This window comes from Phocoena phocoena, chromosome 19 (genome assembly GCF_963924675.1).
Source record: "Phocoena phocoena chromosome 19, mPhoPho1.1, whole genome shotgun sequence".
NCBI classification, from domain to species: Eukaryota; Metazoa; Chordata; class Mammalia; order Artiodactyla; family Phocoenidae; genus Phocoena; species Phocoena phocoena.
This window is the reverse complement of record NC_089237.1, coordinates 13,442,096-13,463,937: the sequence shown is the minus strand read 5'-3', so window position 1 is coordinate 13,463,937 and position 21,842 is coordinate 13,442,096. Positions and strand designations below refer to the sequence as shown.

At 44.4% G+C, this 21,842-nt stretch overlaps 1 protein-coding gene across 2 annotated transcripts in view; it reads right to left on the bottom strand.

The window, feature by feature from the left end:
- The window catches only part of PITPNC1 (phosphatidylinositol transfer protein cytoplasmic 1), a 254,225-nt gene that overhangs the window by 82,138 nt on the left and 150,245 nt on the right, over positions 1-21,842 (bottom strand). For both annotated transcript variants that reach the window (XM_065896907.1, XM_065896906.1), the window contains exon 5: positions 6,480-6,551. In XM_065896907.1, the coding sequence (XP_065752979.1) occupies positions 6,480-6,551 (72 nt within the window). The remainder of the gene's footprint in view (positions 1-6,479; positions 6,552-21,842) is intronic.

The window sequence follows — 21,842 nt, the reverse complement described above, 5'->3', positions numbered from 1 at the left end:
TACAGTTTATGAAGTGCTTCCAGGTAAATTAACCTGGACGAATCCTCCACACTGTGATGCAAGCATTATTTATTCTATTTTCTCGATGAAGAAGCCAAGACTCCATTGCTTAAGTCATAGAGCTGGGGTTTCAATACATATCTTTTTGTTTCACAAAGAACAACTTTGTGTTTTTTCATTATGACATAGCTGAACTAGAAACTAAATAAATTCCCAAAACTTGGGGACTTCCCTGGTGACGCAGTGGTTAAGAATCCGCCTGCCAATGCAGGCGACACGGGTTCGAGCCCTGGTCTGGGAGGATTCCACATGCCGCGGAGCAACTAAGCCCGTGCGCCACAACTCCTGAAGCCCGCGCACCTAGAGCCCATGCTCCACAATGAGAGAGGCCACCGCAATGAGAAGCCTGTGCACCGCAACGAAGAATAGCCCCACTCGCCGCAACTAGAGAAAGCCTGCACGCAGCAACGAAGACCCAACACAGCCAAAAATAAATAAATAAAATAAATACATTTATATAAAAAAAAAATCCAAAAACTTTTTCTAGGCAATTTCCAAGGACAGCTCTGTGAAGGACAGAGCCTCATGCTTCCAGAACTGAACTGGACATTCTTTCCATCTGATCAGAGAAGTTTCATTGCTGAGGAATAATGGCTAATGAGAAGAAATACAGTGCCCCCCGGCCCCTTTATTGTGTGTGTGGGGTGGTGGTGGTTATAAATATGCTTTTTGTAAACTGTTCTGTATGCAAGGGTATGAAGAAGTGAAGAAATTTGGAGAACCTGATTTCCTAAGTATTCACTGTTGGTTTTAAATAGCACTTAATATTTTCTTTAAATCTGTAGTTCTCAGCCTTGATGGCTCTTAGGTTCCCCTGGGGGAGCTCTACAAATCCCAGTGACTGGACCCCAATCCCAGACAAATGAAATCAGAATCCTGGGGAGTGGGACGGTGGCATCAGCAAGTCTAAAGCTTCCCACATCACTTTAATACGCAGCCATGATTGAGAATCATTGGTCTAGATCCTCAGATGGGGTGGGGATGGCATATCCTACGCCCTCCAAAAAGAACTTATCAGGTTTGACTGGAGGGTAGGCTCTACAAGGCCACACACACTTCTATGTGGAATCTAGAAAAATGGTACAGATTAACTTATTGACAAAGCAGAAATAGAGTCACAGCTGTAGAGAACAAACTTACGGTTACCAAGGGGGTAAGGGGGAGGTGGGACAAATTGGGAGATTGGGATTGACATATATACACTACTAAGTATAAGATAGATAACTAATGAGAACCTACTGTTTAGCACAGGGAACCCTACTCAATGATCTGTGGTGACCTAAATGGGAAGGAAATCCAAAAAACAGCAGATATATGTATACGTATAACTGAATCACTTTGCTGTACAGCAAGAAACGAATACAACGTTGTAAAGCGACTATACTCCAATAAAAATTTTAAAAAAAGAATAACCATAAGAGCTTGTTAAATATGCTCATTCTCGATTACTCTGCAGATTACTTATTAATTTCAAAGGAAAAATGTACCTTTGCAATGAAGAGTTCTAGAAGACACCACCTTAAATAAGTGATCAAATTTAGCATCACCAATAACAGGGCAATGGCATATGAACCTCTTGATGTGACGCAATGGGAAGTAAACAACATTACTTCTGTAGTATTCTTGCCAAAGATGTTTATTATGAATCTAATTGCGAGGAAACAATCAGACAAATCCAGATTGTAAACAAGACAACTGACCTGGACTCTTCAAAAATGTCATTATCATTAAGAAAAAAAAGCCAAAGGTACTATTCTAGAATCTAGATTAAAAGAGACTAAAAAGAAGAGATAATCAAATGAAATCCATGATTCTTGATTGAATCTTGTATCAACACAAATAGCTAGGATGTTTTGGAGATAATTTGAGAAATTTTGATATGGACTCATACTGAATAATATTATTTATCAATATTACATTTCTTGGATGTGATATGGTATTATTATTATGCAAGAGAACGAGAGAACGCTTTTGTTCATAGGAGATAACGTGCTGAAGTATTTAGGTGCAAAGTGTTATGATACCTGCAATTTAATTTCAAATGTTAGAGCTAAATGCATACATTTTCACTAAAAAAAAAAAAAAGTCCACACACTTCCGATTGGAGAATTCTGTGTTCCTAGAGGGATGGTGTCAGAAGCACGGCCCTAGACCAGTCTGCACCCCGGAACAATTAAATCAGGATCCCAGGATGGGTGGAACCCAAGCAGGAGCCATTGTTAAAGCTTCTCAGATGAGTCCAACGCGCAGCCAAGGCTGAGAACCACTGCTTTTAAGTGGTACCTGCTTTGTTTGGAAGAGGAAGTGGACACAAGGCTGCCCCCCATTAACCACAATGAACAACAGTAACCTGGCAGCAGCTGACACTCGAATGATAAGCACTGACTCTCCCAGATCTAGATTTATGGCCTTGGACAAACAACAGAGCCTTACTTTTTGGCATGGTGCCACCCTCCTCAGCACTAATTAGGGCCTAAATAATTCTCATGAGTATGTGCATAAAACAAATGGGCCTCGATTTAAGACGACTTCCCCATTGTGTCCTGGTTAATGTAATCACAGTTCCCAGGTTTTCTCAATCATAAATATACTAGTTTTATTTTAACGAGGAGGAGAAGATATTTAAATCTAGATATCCCAATTTTTACACTAGATATTGGGTCATGTAAAAAGATGACTTAGGTGGTAATTGATAATAGGATAACAGCATGTACTCTATTCGATCAGTAATCAATATGATTATCACTAGCGTCTTTCAATTTAATTACTGCTTCTTATCGTCATCCATTTCATTAAAGTTTTGGCAGGTAGGGAAGGAAATAGGGTGCAGATAGCAGTATGAAGGATGGTAGCTGAATGATAAGACTATATACCTAGAAAATGCAAAGAAATGGCCTGAGTTTATTAAATAATTTGGCAAAGCAGTGAGACGAGAGAAACACCCACCACTGTACTGCTTTCTTTAGCAATTCTGCCTCCCACCAGAAACTCCATACTCATCCCTGGACAGAAAAAGAGCATGCCAGCACACACCATCTGCTTAAGGCTCCAGTTTTGAACCCCTGGACAAAGCTATCTTTTAATGAAGTATTATTACATAAATATATATTTCTCAAGTTCTGATTTGGAAACATTAACAAGTGTGAATGAAAACCAATGGAGTCTTCCTTTTCTGCCTCCAGGGACCAAGCCTGAACCAGCTGGGTAACCAACAGCTGCTGCTGAATATGGAAATCAGAGGAAGACGAATTGGCAAAGAAGAAGTCTAATCAAGCTGGGGCTGGCCTGTCTGGTCCAATAGCTCAGAAGCAAGACCTGGGGATTTATGGATCAGAGCCAGGCAGAGGCTGGGCAAAAACATGTAGGGTCTCTTCAGTGAACTCGGACTTGGGCAAGTTGGGTGCCATGACAGAGAGATAAGGAGCTGGCTCCCCCGGGCAGTCTCAGAGCCAGCAAGTTGTGGAGGTGGAGGCAACACAGGGTACAAGAGCTGGCATTTCTCCCAGAGGAAGCAAATTGCGTTGACATGGACTGCCCACAAGTGCCCTGGGGTTCAGTGCTTCTCTTGCAGGCCAGCCTAAGTCTCAGAGAGAACTGGCCTTTGGCGTGGGTAGAGGGTGCTGACTCTAAGCACGGATCCTGACTTTAGGGTGACTAACCTGGCATTTTAAATTCCTAAGAGAGTAGTGACAAAGCTAAATTCCTAGGAGAGTAGTGAGAAGACCCTAGCACGTGCCAAAAAAAGGGATACAAGACAGTAAATGATAACCATGTGATTTGGTTTTTTTTAGATTAGACCTGAGCTGAGGATAAACCAGAAGATTACGCTGGTCCTATCAACCTATAAGGATCAAGGCGAGGCCGCACATCCATTCCATACCTCTACAAACGGAGCGGGTTTTTAACTATTCATGAAGACTGGACAGAGCGACAGAGAAAAAGAGAAAGCAAGGCGATTTGTCTAGAAAGATTAAAAGATGTTTTAAACGCCTTTGCCTCCCCCGCACCCCGTATTTTTTAGATTGTGCCAGGAAAAGCAATTCAGGCACGTCTGGTCTCTATCACCCTTTTCCTGATGGTCTACAGCTACATCAAAATGGTCAAGACCACTTCAAGATCCAGTGACTGTCAACTGTTCAAAGAAGTACATTTAAGTAGGGAATGCAGCGCAGCCATTAAAAATTACTGGGAAGGATACTTCATGACATGGTAAAAACAGGATGTTGTATGAGTCAATTTTAGGGAAATTGGCTGAAAAGTAAATTCATTAACACTTTGCAGGATGAACCAAAATGCTAACAGCAGTTAGCTCTGAAGTATGGGATTACTACTGGTTTTGCTTTCTTTGTGTGTGTTTTCCAAGTTTTAAGAACCATGTTAATTTTTCAATCAGAAAAGAAGGGTTCAAGGTACACTGTGCAACACTGTTTTAGACAGTGAGGCTTTGACGCAGTTGGCCAGCAAAGTACCTCTGATTTCAGGCTGCTGAGAAGGACACGGGACTAAACGGCTCTGTTAGGTCACCCACCACCAGGGGACGCTAACCACTGAGAATCCTGAACTTACTGGGGGAAGAGCACCCTTGCAGGTTGCATTCTTCTCTCCTCTGGAAAGTTTCAGGAACTCTGGAGAAGGCATTCAGCTGGGATGGATCTATCAAGGGGTCAAATTTGGAGATGTGGTACATGCCGTTCTGATCTGAGTCTCTCTGACCAGGGGTTAGCAAACTTTTTTTCTGTAAAGGGCCATGTAGTAAATATTCTAGGCTTTGCAGACCACATGAGCTCTGCTGTAAGTACTCATTCTGCTGGTGTAGCATGAAAGCAGCTTAGCTATCCACAGATGAGTGAATGTAGCTGTATTCCAAAAGAACTTTATTTACAAATAAAGTAGTTTGTCAACCCCTGATAATCTTCAGGTTTCCTAACTTAGTTCAAGAAGCTGAAGTGACCGGGCACAAGCCACGGCAGTCCCTGTAAATAGATGGGTCATTATGGAATGTCACTCCTCAAGCGCTTTCCATTCCAAGGGTTGACTAGTGGTGACTCTTCACACCAAAGGAAGGGACGTCCATTAACGCGCTAATGTTTTTAGTCATTTAATATGTTCGTTCCCCCCCAAACTAAACCATGAGTCCCTGGAGTTTGAGAAACAGGTCTGAATTTTTAACACCATCCATGCAGCTCACACAGTGACATCTAAATAGAGAGTGCTGGATGTGCTCTTGTTGAATACTGAGTGAATGAACCAGTGTCCTCCCTTACCATGCTGGTATGAAATGTAGTTCTTGGGTGACTCCTCTTGGGAACCACTCAAGCTCTGTCCAGGCAGACTCCACATTGAATGGGACACCCTGAGTTCTGCACAAACACACCCATACTTTCTAGAAGAATTTGTTCTTGCCAAGGGCAGGAAATTTCTAGAAGATGTCAACATGAAGAAACAGAGTCAGCCTGGCCAAAGCTGTCCCTTCTAGAGAGTTTCTTAGTTTATCTCAGTGACTATTTTCACATAAAAAGGTTTTCAAATTGACAACGTTTATGACCTTAGATAGTTCTTCTGGGCACTTAGGTATCTCCTTGGCCTCCTGCATCTTGTTTTGCATCTCCTTGGCTCAATGATGGCACCAAAGGGGTCACCTTGTCAGAACTCTCTTACTCATTTTGCCACAGCCTCAATTTTCATCTTTCTCCACAAATGCAAAACGTGAAAATGAAGTAGAAATTAATAAGTGAAGCCCTGCAGCTTCTAGATACAGGTTCTTCCCTCAATGTGTCCTGATGGAACCCACAAGCCAATGTCAGGGTGAGGTTCTTGTAGGTCAAACCATCCACTCCCAAGGGGATGGGGATTTGGAAATGTATCACCCCGACAGAAAGAGGTGGGGAAAAGCCAGGTCAGAAGTGAATTTTAAGCAATACTAATAAACAAAGTTCTTGGCTAAAATTTAGCGAGAGTCAGAATGCCTCATGAGGTAAACATCTGCTGGAGGGTTACGCTGATTTTTTAAGGTGGGATTCGTGTGCGTGTGTGTGTGAATATGTGAACATACGCACAGCCCAGAAAATATGTGTATCCATGTATGTGTGCACACATACACCTGATTGCATTCATTCTTCTAAGCAAATGTCATTGAGAAGATCTGTGTTCAATCCAATGATCTAGAGTTCCAAGGTCCCCATCAACCTTCTTGATCCCCAGAGACAATCACTCCAGATGACAGAGATTTCTGCACAGAGGCCATGGAAAGTACAGAATGATGAGAAGAAAAGCCAGAGCTTTTCTGAGGTCCCAGGCACAGGTCGTGCTGCTGGGCCCTGGCCACACAGGAGCTGTGAGGGGCTCTCAGAGTCTGTGAGGGGAGAGCGCGGTATGGATTGTGGCGGGGCATGGGGTGGGGTGGCAAGGGGGCTACTCACGCTGTTGTTGCTTCCTTTGTTGTCCTCATACTTGGTTTCTATATGAATGGAGAATTTTGGCAGAAAGGAACACTACGGAAAAAAAGAGAAGTTTCATCAACACACTGTCCTTTCTCTCTTCACATCTTCAGTTTAGCCTCTGGCTGCTCTCCTGACCATTTGGTTGCGAGCACAGTCCACGATCAGAAATGTTAAGATACTAGTTCCATGTCCGTATGCAAGGAAAGCCACCTTTTTGGCAACGTGAACACGATTTCATCCAGGAGTCAGGCTGGAGAGAATAACTAAGCAATGAGGCAAGTCGCCGAAGAGAACATTTCCCAAAAGAATATGCTTTATGAGTCCGACCACAGGCTTTAGAAGAGCAACCCCCTGGAACAGAGACAATTCCAGTTCCAGGGCGCTTCACTTCAGGGAGTAGCTGCCACTGCTGGATGCCTGGGAACCAGCCTTAACCATGATGTACATATTCATGTAAAGCTAGAGGCGGTAGCATAGAGCTTTAAGATTATAAGTTACTTAGGCCTACCCAGGTGACCCAGGATAATCTTTCCAGGGTAAAGTCAGTTAATTAGCAACCTTCATTCCATGTGCAATCTTAATTCAGGTTCCAGCAATTTGAACATATACATCTTTAGGGAGCCATTATCCTGCCTAACACAGGGTGGAATGTGTGTGTGTTTGTTTTCTGTCTTTTTACACTTGAATAAAATATCTAGAATTTGGCGTAAAAAAAAAAAAGATTATAAATTACTGAAGTCAGACAGACTTGGTTTTAGTTTTGGATTTATCACTTGATAGCCATGTGACTTTGGACAAGTCATTGAACTTGTCCGAACCCCAGCAATATTGAAACAGGTAAAATAACGATTACTTAACAGTGACATTGTGAGGGTTAAATAAAATCATGTGCATAAAACGTAACAGTGCTGGGCATCAAGCCAACTTTGCACAGAGGGCAGCAAATCAGTATGAGGCTGCAGCTGAACTTGACATAAAATGCGGCCTCTCTTTTTGTCGGCACAGGGGAGAAAAACCCCAAATGCACACCATCCTGGAGTCCCCGTCTCCTTGAGCCCATTCTATGTATTCAGTACACTATAAAGGTTAGCGTAGCTTGAGAAGAGGATTTTTTTTGTTTGTTTGTTTTTTGCGGTACGCGGGCCTCTCACTGTTGTGGCCTCTCCCGTTGCGGAGCACAGGCTCCAGACGCGCAGGCTCAGCAGCCATGGCTCACAGGCCCAGCCGCTCCGCGGCATGTGGGATCTTCCCGGACCGGGGCACGAACCCGTGTCCCCTGCATTGGCAGGCGGACTCTCAACCACTGCGCCACCAGGGAAGCCCGAGAAGAGGATTTTGATGGATGTCGATGTAGCCTTCCTCCTGCTGGCACTGAGCAGGGCATTCACCTTCTCTACCACCAGAGATGGGATTGAAGACTACTGGCTAAAACGACCTAGCAACTCCACTGGGAGCTGCTGGGTGTTGGAGGAGTGAGGCTTGGGCCAATACGCTCACAGTCCAAGAGGGTGACTCCTTTATTTATTTATCCAATGTACATAGAGCACATATTCTACACCCGGCACTGGTCTAAGAGCTTCCAAGTTCTAATTCCTTTATTCCTTGTCACCATCCTATGAAGTAGGAAATATTATCATCAGCCGTGTGTTAAAGATGAGGAAACGGAGGCACAGAGAGAGTAAGTAAATGGCCCATGATCACATAGGTAGTGAACAGTAGAGCTGGGATTGAAAGTCTGGTGGCCTGGTCCCCGAGTCCATGCTCTTGATGACTACCCCACTGGTTCTCAGCATGGGATCTCTGAACCTGTAGCAGCAGCACCCTGAAACTTCTCAGAAAGGCAAATTCTTGGGGCCAACGCCAGACCCAGTGAATCAGAAACTCTGGGGATGGAGCCCAGGCATCTGTGTTTAACAAGCCCTCCAGGGATGCTGATGCAGGCTTAAGTTGGAAAACCACCTCACTATACCATGCACGGGAAGGAAAGAGAGAGAATGCATTATCTAAAACCCCGAGGTCCACAACATGCACCCTCGCCCCATACGGTCACCCCATCGTGACCGTGATCCCCTTTCAGCCCAGCGGAGACCGCCCCCCCCCCCCAATGGCATCTGTGCAAGAAGGCACAGGCCTTCGATGTGCCATTGATAATTCTGCTGACATCACATGCCTGTGTGCATTCGGTGTTCATCTGTCTTAATCTGAGTGAAACAAGCAAGCTGAACGTGACTAAGGAAACATGGAAACAATCAATCCCAGTAATTGCTTTTATGGAGAATGAAGCCCTGCGATCATTCATTAACACTTTCTTTGCTGTCTCCTCTCAAACCTCTCACTGCACAACTGCTGCCCTCACACCCAGACCCAGGGAGTTCTCCAAGGAGGGCCTCCCATAGTGAATCGAGATGGAGCGGCTCAGAGCCCCACGGCAGAGCTCTCAATCAACACGCGAACTTGAGGACACACACCTGCAGAGACCCTTTTAAAAATAACAAGCTTCAGGTGAACCGATTTTAATCCATAATTCATGAGGCTAAATCCAACGTGTGCACAGTACAAGGTGGCGAGAGAACAGAGCTGTTCAGGGTGGGGAGGTGGGTCTGGGTGCGTCAGAGTGGAACCCCGCAAGGAGTTTTTATCGGTTGAATCTCTAAACCACTTAACTAAGGTCAAACAAATGAATTTTAGCATTTGGGTATTAAACCCAAATACAAAATGCAAAACTCTTATGCAAGTTAACAGATGTTGTTATTTTTGAGTCAAGGACTTAGGTTATTTTCATGTCAGAATGGTAACCCTGCCAGAGGCTAGAAGTGCACCTGGCGTCCTCAAGGCAGTGGGCAGATCTGGGTCAGCCAGGCCAGCTCCAGGCTGGTCAGTGCTGTCTCCTTCAGCAGTGGTTTGGGACTGATAATCCCCTTGGGATAGCTGATGGCTGGTTTTCAGAGCCTTGGAGTGTGTGCTGTCTCATGTTAAAATCGGAAGTATCTCTGGCTTGGGGCATTTTTAGTGCTATCACTAAAATCTTTCTGGCCAGAATCTTTTTATCCATCTTGAGGTAAACTCCTGTTTACCCCCAAGCACGTTAGCTTCCCTAAAAATCCAGCCCTCTAATCCTAGTCGAGTCTGAACTGTTAAGCAAGGCTTTTTTCCTTTCTCCCTGGCTGGCTCCCTACTGCATCTCACCCCCGAGGTTATCTTAAACTCTCTTCCTTTCTCAAGACCACACGCCTGGTTTCACTCTTCCTCCCTCGCAGTTGATAATTTTGATTCATAGTTTAACGAAGACACAGACCACGTGACAGAAACACCTACAACTTCCTTCTCTTCCATTGTCGCAAATCTTCTGCTTATTCCTTTATTTTTATTGATTTATTTATTTTTTTTTGCGGTACGCGGGCCTCTCACTGTTGTGGCCTCTCCCGTTGCGGAGCACAGGCTCCGGACGCGCAGGCTAAGCGGCCATGGCTCACGGGCCCAGCCGCTCCGCGGCATGTGGGATCTTCCCAGACCGGGGCACGAACCCGTGTTCCCTGCATCGGCAGGCAGACTCTCAACCACTGTGCCACCAGGGAAGCCCTCCTTTATTTTTTTTTGATTTATTTATTTTATTTATTTTATTTTTGTCTGTGTTGGGTCTTCGTTGCTGCACGCAGGCTTTCTCTAGTTGTGGCGAACGGGTGCTACTCTGTTGCGGTGCACGAGCTTCTCAGTGTGGTGGCTTCTCTTGTTGAGGAGCACAGGCTCTACTCATGCGGGCTCAGTAGTTGTGACTCGCAGGCTCTAGAGCGCAGGCTCAGTAGTTGTGGCGCACGGGCTTAGTTGCTCTGTGGCATGTGGGATCTTCCCGGACCAGGGCTCGAACCCGTGTCCCCTGCACTGGCAGGCGGATTCTTAACCACTGCGCCACCAGGGAAGTCCTGCTTATTCCTTTATGATGCTTCTTATTCTTCATGAATCAGAGAAAGATGCTGCCTTCTTTATCCCAATGGAAAAATAATATAATGATCAGAACTGAGACATAGGAGTCATCAGACCTGAGATGTATCAACTGGGGCAAATTATTTTCCCATCCCCAGACTGTTTCCTCATTTACAGAACGGCAACTCTCCTTCTCTACTCTGTAGGCATGCTGAGAAGATCAATGAGATCATTCAGGTAAACCCAGCACAGTGCCTGGCACAGAATAGGTGCAGGGTTAAAAATATATGTAAGTCTCTTCTCCAGAAACTTGTTTCATTGATTATTTGCATCTTCTCCCTGCTTCCTTTCTACCGTCTAAAAATATAATGAAAAGTATCACATTCTTTCTTTCTTCCTTTCTTCCTTCCTTCTCTCCTCCCTCCCTCCCTCCCTCCCTCTCTCTCTCTCTTTCTTTGGCTGTGCTGGGTCTTAGTTGCAGCGTGTGGGATCTTTTTAGTTGCGGCACACGTGACCTAGTTCCCTGACCAGGGATCAAACCCGGGCCCCCTGCATTGGGAGCATGGAGTCTTAACCATTGGACCACCAGGGAAGTCCCCAAAGTGTCATATTCTTAAAAAAACAAACAAGCATCAAGTTCCCTCAGTTATGTTTCTTCCTCAATCTACAACCAATCCCATTCCTCCTCGTCTTCACAATCAAACTCTATTAAAAGAACAGTCGATGCTTGCTGGCTCTACTTTTTCATCTCCTACCATTTTTTTCTCAACCAGTGCAATATGGTATGGAAATGACTAATTATCAAAGAATTTCCAAAGCAGCAATTGATTCTGCATCCACACCCTGTAGGGCTCTCTACACTGTTCTATGTGATGAAGCAATTCCTCCTATGACAGCAGCTCCTTCCCAGCCTTCTCTTCCCTCCTCCATTCCTTCAATGAAGGCGGTCCCTTAGGTTCTGCCCTCCAGCCTATTTTCTTGCCCCAAGTGATCTCATCTGCTCCTGACTTTTCCATGACCCTTTTTTATGAATCCTCCCAAATTGACATCTTTCACCCCAACTGCCCTTGTCACATGTCCAATTGCCCACTGGCTGTCCCCAACAAGGGTCCTCTAGGCCCACCAAACTTGAATGGTCCACACCGAACTCGAATGTTCTTCTGCACTGCACGAGTTTCCCAGGGCTGTCAAATTACCACGAATGTGGCTTAAAACAACAGAAATGTAACCTCTCACAGTCCTGGAGGCTATAAGTCTGAAATCAAGGTATTGGCAATGTCGTGCTCCCTCTGAAGGCTCTAGGGAAGCATCCTTCCTTGCCTCTTCCAGCTTCTGGTGGTCCCAGGCGCTCCTTGGTCTGTGGCTCAACTCCAATCTCTGCTTCTGTCTCCATTCACCTTCTCCCCTCCGTGTGTCTGAGTCCTCTTCTTGTAAGACATAAGTTATTGGATTTAGCCCACCTTAAATCCAGTGTGATTTCATCTCTCATCTCAAGGTCCTTAAGTAATTACACCTACAAAGACCCTACTTCCAAATAAGGTCACACTTGAGGTTCCGGTGGACATGAATATTTAGGGGGACATTAATCCATCCACTACACTCACCCATCACATCCAGTGAACCTCCAAGTTCTGCTGACTTAGTTTCTCTCCTTAAGGGGAAGACCTGGAGTCTTCTGTATCTGACCCGAATCTTCTTTCTGGCTTTGCCCTGTATTCATCCCATGGCCAGTCACAGAAGACCACTTTCCATTCCCTGGAACACTTCTGGCTACCATGCTGTTACGCCTACAGTTCCCCCAGCCTGACATTTCCTTCCTAAATTTTACCCATCAGCCATCTCACACCACTTCAGAATGATTATCCCTTGTATGCACGTAGCGTTCTCTTTGTTCCTTTGTCACAGCACTATCTCCTTTTCCATCATCACAGTGAGTTGTCTATGTGTTTGGCTCACCAAAGAGATGATAAGCTCCAACACTATTGCAGCACCAGCATCCCTCCCCTGCCCCCCACTGCCATCAGGAATGGCTTAAGTCACTTCCCTCCAGCTGTTCAGGCATCAGGGCAGCTACTTTAATTTCAATTTGCTTAAATCTGCTTTCTGTGACAAAGGGCTTTGCTCCAGCTGGGAAGATACCACCTAACCTAGTCATTCTCAAATATCCAGGGGGTGGAGAAGGGAGCACCCCACCTTCCAATCCTGGACTTTCTCAAAATATATGCCAGCCCCTAAAGATTCTGACACATCTCCTAGGGTGAGGGGGATTCCATATCACTGAGGGAACTGTCAGAGTGTAGGAGCAGAAAACAAGTTGGGAATCCTGACACAACCAAACTGTTACATGATGCAAGAAGAGAGACGTCAGGAGTGTCACCAACTGGCTAAAACTGTAAGATGTCCAAGGGATTCAGAGGATTCTTATGCTCTCCATGTCATTTGGGAACACTGAATGCTTAAAGTTCCATTTGGCCCATAGCAACATGGAGGCAAGACTAAAATACCTAAGGTAGGGACCTCCCTGGTGGCTCAGTGGTTAAGAATCCGCCAGCCAATGCAGGGGTCACGGGTTTGATCCCTGGTCTGGGAAGATCCCACATGCCACGGAGCAACTAAGCCCATGCACCACAACTACTGAGCCTGCGCTCTAGAGGCCGAGAGCCACAACCACTGAGCCCGTGTGCCACAACTACTGAAGCTCACATGCCTAGAGCCTGTGCTCCACAACAAGAGAAGCCACTGCAATGAGAAGGCTGCGCACCGCAACGAAGAGTAGCCCCTGCTCGCCGCAACTAGAGAAAGCCCGCGCAGCAACAAAGACCCAATGCAGCCAAAAATAAATAAATAAATTTAAAATACCCAAGGTAGACAGACTTCTAAGATGGTCTCCAAGATTCCCAGCCCCTGGTATAATCTTGCACACTTTGTATAATCCCTCCCCTTAAGTGTAGACAAGACCTGTGAATATGATGGGATAGTTGTTCTTCTGATTAGATTACAAAGGTGATCAGATTATGTTACATTATATAAGACTTCTTTTTAGAAGAAGCAGGTTGATTTTGAGGAAGTAAGCTGCCATATCCTGGGAGGGCCACGTGGCTAGAACCTGAGGGAGGCCTCTAGGAGCAAAGAGCGACCCCTGGAGGCCAGCGAACTAGAAAACCAGACTTTAGTCCTACAACCGCAAGGAACAGAATCCTGCCAACAACCAGAGAGCTTGGAAGAGGACCCTGAGCCTCAGATGAGATTGGAACCGTGGCTGAGACCTTGATTTCAATCTGACTGAGACTCTGAACCAAGGACCCAGCTAACCTGAGCCCCAGTGGAAACTCTGAGAAAATGTATGTGTGATGTTTTAAGTAACTAAGTTTGTGGGAAATTTATTATATAGCAATAGAAAACCAATATAATACCAAACCTCAAGAATCCAACCATTGCTTCCCTGCCAAATCACCCGTTTGGTTCTCATGTGAGTAAAGTATCACTGACTTTGAGGTTTGAACATATCTAGGGAAATGGGATGGGAAATCTGTACTCTTTCTTAGTTGTTCCACCTGTGATGTCATCCACTTTGTCAATGGCCACTACTTATTGCCCAGGGCGATATTTACTAGGAACTGATGCCACAAAACTTGCCATTCACTGGTGTCCAGATGCAGCAGTGTGCACCTAGCCCACAGGGAGCGAGTAGGGTTGTTCAGTAGAAAGAATGCAGGTTTTGGAGTGAGACAGCCTTTAATTCAAACGCCAGCTTCTTTTCATACAAACTGAGACTTTGGGCAAATTCCTTAATCACCCTGAGCTTCAGTTTTCTCATCTGTAAAATGGATACAATACCAACCTCACAGCTGTGGGGTGAGATAACAAATGTCCAAGGCCAGGCAGTATCTGGCTGAACAGATACTAGAGAAATGTTGGCCCACCCCGTTGTACCCCTCCCCATGAAATCCCACAGACTATATGGAGAGTAAATAGAGCTGGTATGTCTGTAGGGGGACCCTTCCACTGTGTATGTGCAAGGATGTCCTGGGAGGTTGTGGGTTTGCTGAAGTGGTGGCAACACAACACCTGATTGGTACTTCCCATGACATGGATGGTGGCCAAGCCACAGAGCAGGCTTGGGTTCCTCCAGCCTTGCTGTGACCCCTGACCTGCTGTGTTTTGAGGACATGTCATCACATCTTCCAGGTCCATCCTCTTACTGTCCTCCTTTACCTAAAGGCTTAGCAGCTCCTCTTTCTGCACAGGGGCCCTCTCCCCTCACCTCTTCTCAGATATCCTTGATCCCCTGCCAACTACACATAGGGAAACAAGAACTACCAGAATCTCGGTGAACTTTCTTCTTTCCTAGATCTAAAGGCTTTGTGCCTGTTGGTTCACTCAGCCTTATTTTAAAAACCGAGGCTCAGAAAAGTTAAGAAATAGCATCAAAAAACAACATTTGGGAACCCCAGGGGGTCCCATGAGATGAGCCTGCTTACAGGCAGAGGGTTGGGCCAGTGACTCCAGAGCAGTGCAATGAAGCAGGGAGAGGGGCCATGAAACGCTCCCATCCCCCGGAGCCTGGGGGACGTCATGAGTCATTTCGGCCCCTCCCTGCCCTCCTTCCTCCCCTGGGTCCATTCAAGATCTGGAACCTTCTCTCTCATGAAAAATCTTTTTCTCTCTCTTGTTAACTAGAAAAGCAGCTTGGCCAGGAGAAACATAACAAATATTCACTTTATTAGACCCAGGGTTTATTTTGTCCCCAACCCTCTAAAAATAACACTGGTATCATGGCGAAATCAGATAAAAAAGGCAAAAGATCTCCTATCATCTCCTCTTTGATTTTCTAGCTTAGATCCTCCCAAGCCAGAAGAGTCTCACTAGGACTGCTTTCAACTGCTCCCTACCAGGACCAACTTCCTTTGTAGCCAGTATCTGAGCATCTTTAATTTGCCTTTCAAACATAATGTTATCCACTGGAATGAACCTCTTATTGCAAAGTGATCATCGGGTACCTGTGAAATCTCCAGCACCTAAAACCGATGTGCAGAAAAGCAATGTTCTCTGTTGAAGATTAAACATGTGTACTTGTATGTATCGGAAGTGATGGGAGAATCTGCAGTCGGGAAGAATAATGCCAGGAAAGACGAGTGAAGTACCTGGGCCCCTGCAAGAATAATTTCCAGACACAGGCACACCCAGGTTCCGTGTTGGGAAAGGAAAGTAGCATATGCAAAATACATGGCAGAGCTGAATTTTCAATTCACTATAGCCATGCTTTGGAAAAGTTAACGAGATATTTTTAGTCCAGTGATTGATTAGGGTTTCCATGGCAATAAGAAACACTTAAGAGAAGGAAACTGAATGTAAGCAAGTCTTAAAGAGAAAGGTGCAAGTGCACTGGGAATTTCACAGTCAGTTTCTGGGTGGTGCTGGCTGCAGTTTCCACACCTGCCTAGGGTGAGAGGGGATGGTGGCTGCAGAGAACGGGCCAGGGAGACAAGTCTGAGGCTCTCCGGGGGCTCTGCACTTCAAAAACACGCAGTGGCGAAACTTCTGGAAGAACTGCACCATTCACTTGGATGATCATCATTATTGTCATGCTATACCCGCCACAGCACCTAGCGCATGGTGAAAACTGTAAGCTAAAGGGTACTAATCCCTCCCCATACCAGTAAAGTAGCAATCATATTCTAACAGTGTGTTTCAAAAACTTATTTAATGATGCTTCATCTGGTGGGCTTGTTAAAAACAGATCCCAGGCTCCTCTCCTAATGACTTGCTTTCAGAAAGTTGGTGGAGTCCCAGAGCCCACACCTGAACCTAGAACTTGATTTTTCTTTTCTTTTTAAAATAACGTTATTCACATCCCATATTATTCACCCATTTCAAGTGTACAGATCAGTGTTTCTTAGTCTCTTCACAGAGTTGTGCAACCATCACCATGATCTTAGTTTAAAACATTTCATCACCCTAAACAGAAGCCCTGTGCCCGTTAGCAGTCACTCCCACTTCCCCCTCACACCATGCCTGAAGAAACCACTAAGCTACTTTCTGTCTCTGACTTGTCTATTCTGGACATTTCATACAAATGGAATCATATAATATGTGGTCTTTTGTGTTTGGATTCTCTCACTTAGCATCCTTTTTTATGACAGAATAATATTCCATTGTATGGATATACCATATTTAACTTACCCATTCATCAATTGATGGACATTTGCTTCCAGTTTTTGGCTATTATGAATAATGCTGCCATGGACATTCTTGTACATGTTTTTGTGTGAACATATGTTTTTATTTCTCTTGGGTATACACTTAGAGTGGAATTGCTAGTCATATGGTACCTCTACATTTAACTTTTTGAGGAACTGCCAGATGGTTTTCCAAAATGGCTGTACCATTTTGCATCCCCCCCAGTAGTGTCTGAGGGTGCCAGGTTCTCCACATCCTTGCAGCACTTATAAGTGCCCAGTGTTTCTTAATCCCAGAAAGTTCTGAAATACCTTTGGGTCAAAATGATGATCCCAGGTAACCATTCCTCATGTCCAACTGAGACACACAGACATGACTCAATACTGAGGTAAAAATGACAACAGTATGGATACTATACTATCATCAGGCAGTCTTGCAAGTACGTGGTATATAATAATTAATCTATTAACTCCATAACCTCATATAACTCTATGAGGGATATACTACTGTTACCCCCATTTTACAGATAAGGAAACAAAGGCAGGGAAAGGTTGCGTAGCATGCCCCAAGTCGTAACATTTACATGATAGAGCTGGGATGGATTCAACTCAGGCTGTCTGGCTCTGAGTTCAAGCTCATGACTCCACATCCTGCTGCCTGCTGAGTATTAGGAAAGCACACGAGTGTTTCCAGTTGAGTTGAGCGCTCAGTTGGGGGTGATGGTGCCTAAGGCCCCTCGGCATGCCCTGTGGCCACTGAGAGCAAAGAAAATATGTCCATGTGCATCCATTCAATGAGAGATGTGCCTCTTTTAAACAAGCCCAAAGAAGGAAAAACAGGAGGTACCCGAAAGATAAATTGGGGAAATAATTCATTTAAGAAATTCACGGGACTTCCCTGGTGGCGCAGTGGATAAGACTCTGCACTCCCCATGCAGGGGGCCCGGGTGTTTGATCCCTGGTCTAGGGAACTAGATCTCACACGCATGCCGCAACTAAGAGTTCTCATGCCACAACTGAGGAGTCTGAGTGCCGCAACTAAGGAGCCCACGTGCCGCAACTACTGAAACCCGCGCGCCTAGAGCCCATGCTCCGCAACAAGAGAAGCCACCATAATGAGAAGCCCGCACACTGCAACGAAAAGTAGCTCCCGTTCTCCACAACTAGAGAAAGCCTGCGCACAGCAACAAAGACCCAACGCAGCCAAAAAAAATGAATAAATAAAATAAAACGGTAAAATGTTTTGTTTTTAAAAAAACAAAACAAAAAAAACAAATAAAATGTTATGCAGGGTCGTGGTGGCCAGTGAGGTGTGTCCATGGAACTTCCTGGACCAAAGAAGAAAAGTTTGAAAACTGCTGATTGAGCCCAATAATTCAATGCTTTGTTTCTGGTTAGCAGCCGGAATCCTTCCATGTCTGAGAGCAACACTTTACAAGGAGGCTTGGAGTCAAGAAAATTAAATGGAAGAGTTGAGAGGCTGGCTTGGGGTATATGAAGTATTTATAGGCTTTTAAAAGATCATCTCCTTTTAGGACTTCCCTGATGGTACAGTGATTAAGACTCTGTGCTCCCAATGCAGGGGGGCTGGGTTCCATCCCTGGTTAGGGAACTAGATCCCGCAGGCCGCAACTAAGAGCCCGCGTGCGGCAACGAAGATCCCGCGTGCCACAATTAAGACCCAGCATGGCCAAATAAATAAATAAACGTTTAAAAAAATCATTTCCTTTTAGCTTTTATCTGGAATTCAATGCATTCCTCTCTGACCATCTTGTTCTGACTGCAAGCAACATGTGTTCCCTCCTATCAATGAACATAAAACTCTATATAGACTTGACCTTCTCTCTAATGGAACCCCACTGAAGACATCGATTCCCTGGTACTATATTCTATATTATCATATTAAATGCACTCCAAAGCCATACAGGGAATTTCAGCTTGAGATGGGATCCTTAATAAAACTGGATTTGCAAATGCTTCCTCCTGTCACTAACAGAAGACTTACATCCAGAATGTTCCAGTGAACCTGGTGAAATAGGTGTAGAGTTTAGGATTTATTACCTTCTAGGAATCTGGGGCTGGAGCCTCTGCTGTTTGTAAAACAGGAGACTGTGGGTGGTGAATCTGTATGTAGAGGCAGTAGACAACCTAGATTTTTAAGTAACTTTTGACTTTCTTTATTCTTCATCAGAAAAATTTTATCCTTCCATTTGGACAGAAAATTTGCCCCATAGTTGGAAAGTAATATATATATACTCTTTTGTGCATAGAAAATCTTCAATAGACACAACAATTTCAAGAAGGTGTATGTCTGGTTGTCCTGCATCTACTCAGAATCTCAGTCATCCTGCAGGGAAAGATGCAAAGGAAAGAAGGGGAGATATTTGGGCTTCCTTGGCTGTTCTGGGTTCCGAGGGTCACATATGATTTTATACATCTGGGTGGGTGGTCCTAGAGACAGGATAGTTGGAAAAAAATTGCAAAGAAGATCGGTCCGGAAAAATGAGATGAGGAACCCAAGTGGAGAAAAAAAGTGGAAGAATTTTAAAGCAAAGAGAAGGCAAAAAGGAATCACATGTAAATAATAAAGATGAGGATGAATCAGAGAGTGATTTCCCAAATATAGGCTGCATCGGAAGAAAAATGGGGCCAAGAGGAGCGGTGGGGCCTGAAAGAGAAGTTGGGGAGGGTGAGAGGAAGGCAGTGTGTAGAAGGCAGAGCATGGAAATACAGCAGGAAACAGCTGTTTGTATTCCAGTCCACAGTGAGGAAATGAACAACAGCCCCTCCGCTGCTTCTCACCAGCCCGCACCCTACACTGAGGCTTCTGTTCATTCATTAGTTCCTCCATTGATGAAGCCTCGTCCCTCTCCTGACATGCTGAGTAACAGCCACTCACTGGAGAAGCGAGGCCAGGAGGGAGAAGGAGCAAATGCATGAATGAAAGTATGTTTTCTCAACGGGGCAATGTTTGCTACTGGCGCTTCTATGAAAATTGAGGAGGGAAACTAAATCCAGGCTCATCCAATCTAGAGCTGGACCTGCCAAGGCAGAAATGAGCCCAGGATGCTTGTGAATACCAATAGCTACACACGACAGAGGCAGGACGAGTGAAGGAGCAGGCGGAATACATCAAATGAAAAGGCACTGCATGTAAATAAGAGAGATTGGAACGAATCAGTGACTCCCCAAATATAGGTTGGCATATGGCCAGGGAGGAAACTTCCAGATTACAAGCCTTCTCAGTTAAAAATGGTAAGAATCAGCCCTCTTAACCAACTGGGGCAAATTCCTCACTCAAACACATACTATCATGTAGTTCTGAGTATCTTAGTGACTAGAAAAGTTGAAAGACATGGGGGACAACTTGCATTCACTTTATTTAATCACTGAAATGTACTATTTCAGTATATCCATATTTATATGTGTTTTATTTTATTTTTGCAGAAAGAAAGCTGTCCCACAAAATCTTCCAGGTTGTATTACTTTGATCTCACCAACTTGAACTGAACACAAATTCATAGGTATCAATAAATTGTAGAAGAGAAATCTAATTTTCAGTACAAGTAGAAAATAGAAAAGAAGGAAAGGAGTACTTCTTAGGGAAATCTTCTATTGAAAATACCTTTAAACAAATTTTTTTTCTTTGGTGATTATCCTCTGCAAAGTCATTCTTAGCGGTGTTTAAAAAGATGCAAACATGGACCTACAGATGATCATACTAAGTGAAGTAAGACAGAGAAAGACAAATATCATATGCTATCGCTTATATGTGGAATGTAAAAAAGATACAAATGAACTTATTTACAAAACAGAAACAGACTCACAGACATAGAAAACAAACTTAAGGTTACCAAAAGGGAAAGGCAGGGCGGGGGAGGATAAATTAGGAGTTTGGGATTAACAGATACACAATAGTATATATAAAATAGATAGGGCTTCCCTGGTGGCGCAGTGGTTGAGAGTCTGCTTGCCGATGCAGGGGCCACAGGTTCGTGCCCCGGTCCGGGAAGATCCCACATGCCGCGGAGCGGCTAGGCCCGTGAGCCATGGCCGCTGGGTCTGCGCGTCCGGAGCCTGTGCTCCGCAACGGGAGAGGCCACGACAGTGAGAGGCCCGTGTATTGCGAAAAAAAAAAAAAAGATAAACAACAAGGTCCTACTGTATAGCACAGGGACCTACATTCCATATCTTGTAATAATCTATAATGGAAAAGAATCTGAAAACAAATATACATATATGTGTATAACTGAATCATTTTGCTGTACACCTGAAACTAACACAACATTGTAAATCAACTATACTTCAATTTTTAAAAAATGCAAATAACTTTAAAAGCTACATTATGGTAGAGAAGCATATTTTAGCTTCTGCTCTCCCCCCCACCAAAATGGCTGAATTAATTTTCTTTGATGTACAAAGAAGAGCTTGGGAACAGCTAGAGCAAATGGAACTGGGATAAATCGGACAAACAACACTGTCTGTTCCAAAGTCTTCCCCAGGCAGCAATCAATTGGGTTGCTGAGATGTGGAGACAAGTCCTAGCCCTGCATAAGGACAAAGGCACTTCGGTGAATAAGCTTGTTTGTAACTGGTTCACCCGTGCAACCAAGTTCATTTTCTAAATTGAAATAAATCAGAATGCATAAGCTCACTGTCATCCCCATGTACTGCTGCCTTGGCTGTTTGGTCTAACAGAATTGACTTTGCTTGAAAAGAACTTGCAGGTTCTGTGTCACCTGATTCTTAAAAAAAAAAATCATTACAGTTGGGAGTTCTTCAAAAAAAACTCTGGTATTTGAGTCACAGTAATCTTCAGGCAACACATTAGCCCACTAAAATTTAGGGAAAAAGTAACATTTACTGAAATAGAATTGGTCCACTGGACTATTTAGTGGGCACGTAATAGCTCTGACCCTGAGAGAAGCTTCTGGAGCATCCCTAAGTTTTAGAAGACTGGCTTTGCAAAATCCGAGGTCTCACGGACAAACAGAGTGTGGGAAGTGTTGCACGCTACAGCCTCCTTTTGGAGATTCACAACGATACTGCTATTCTACAATAACAAAATGTGTTAAAATCAGTATAACCCGGTGTTTCCTTTACTTAACTGGCTATGAACCATCTTAGTGATAGTGATAAACGGTTCCAGACTGTTTCTGTCTAAGTTTTCTTGAACCTGGAAGACTTCTGAACTTGGCTGCTCTGACTCTATGACACCAGCCTCATGCCATGACCCATGACT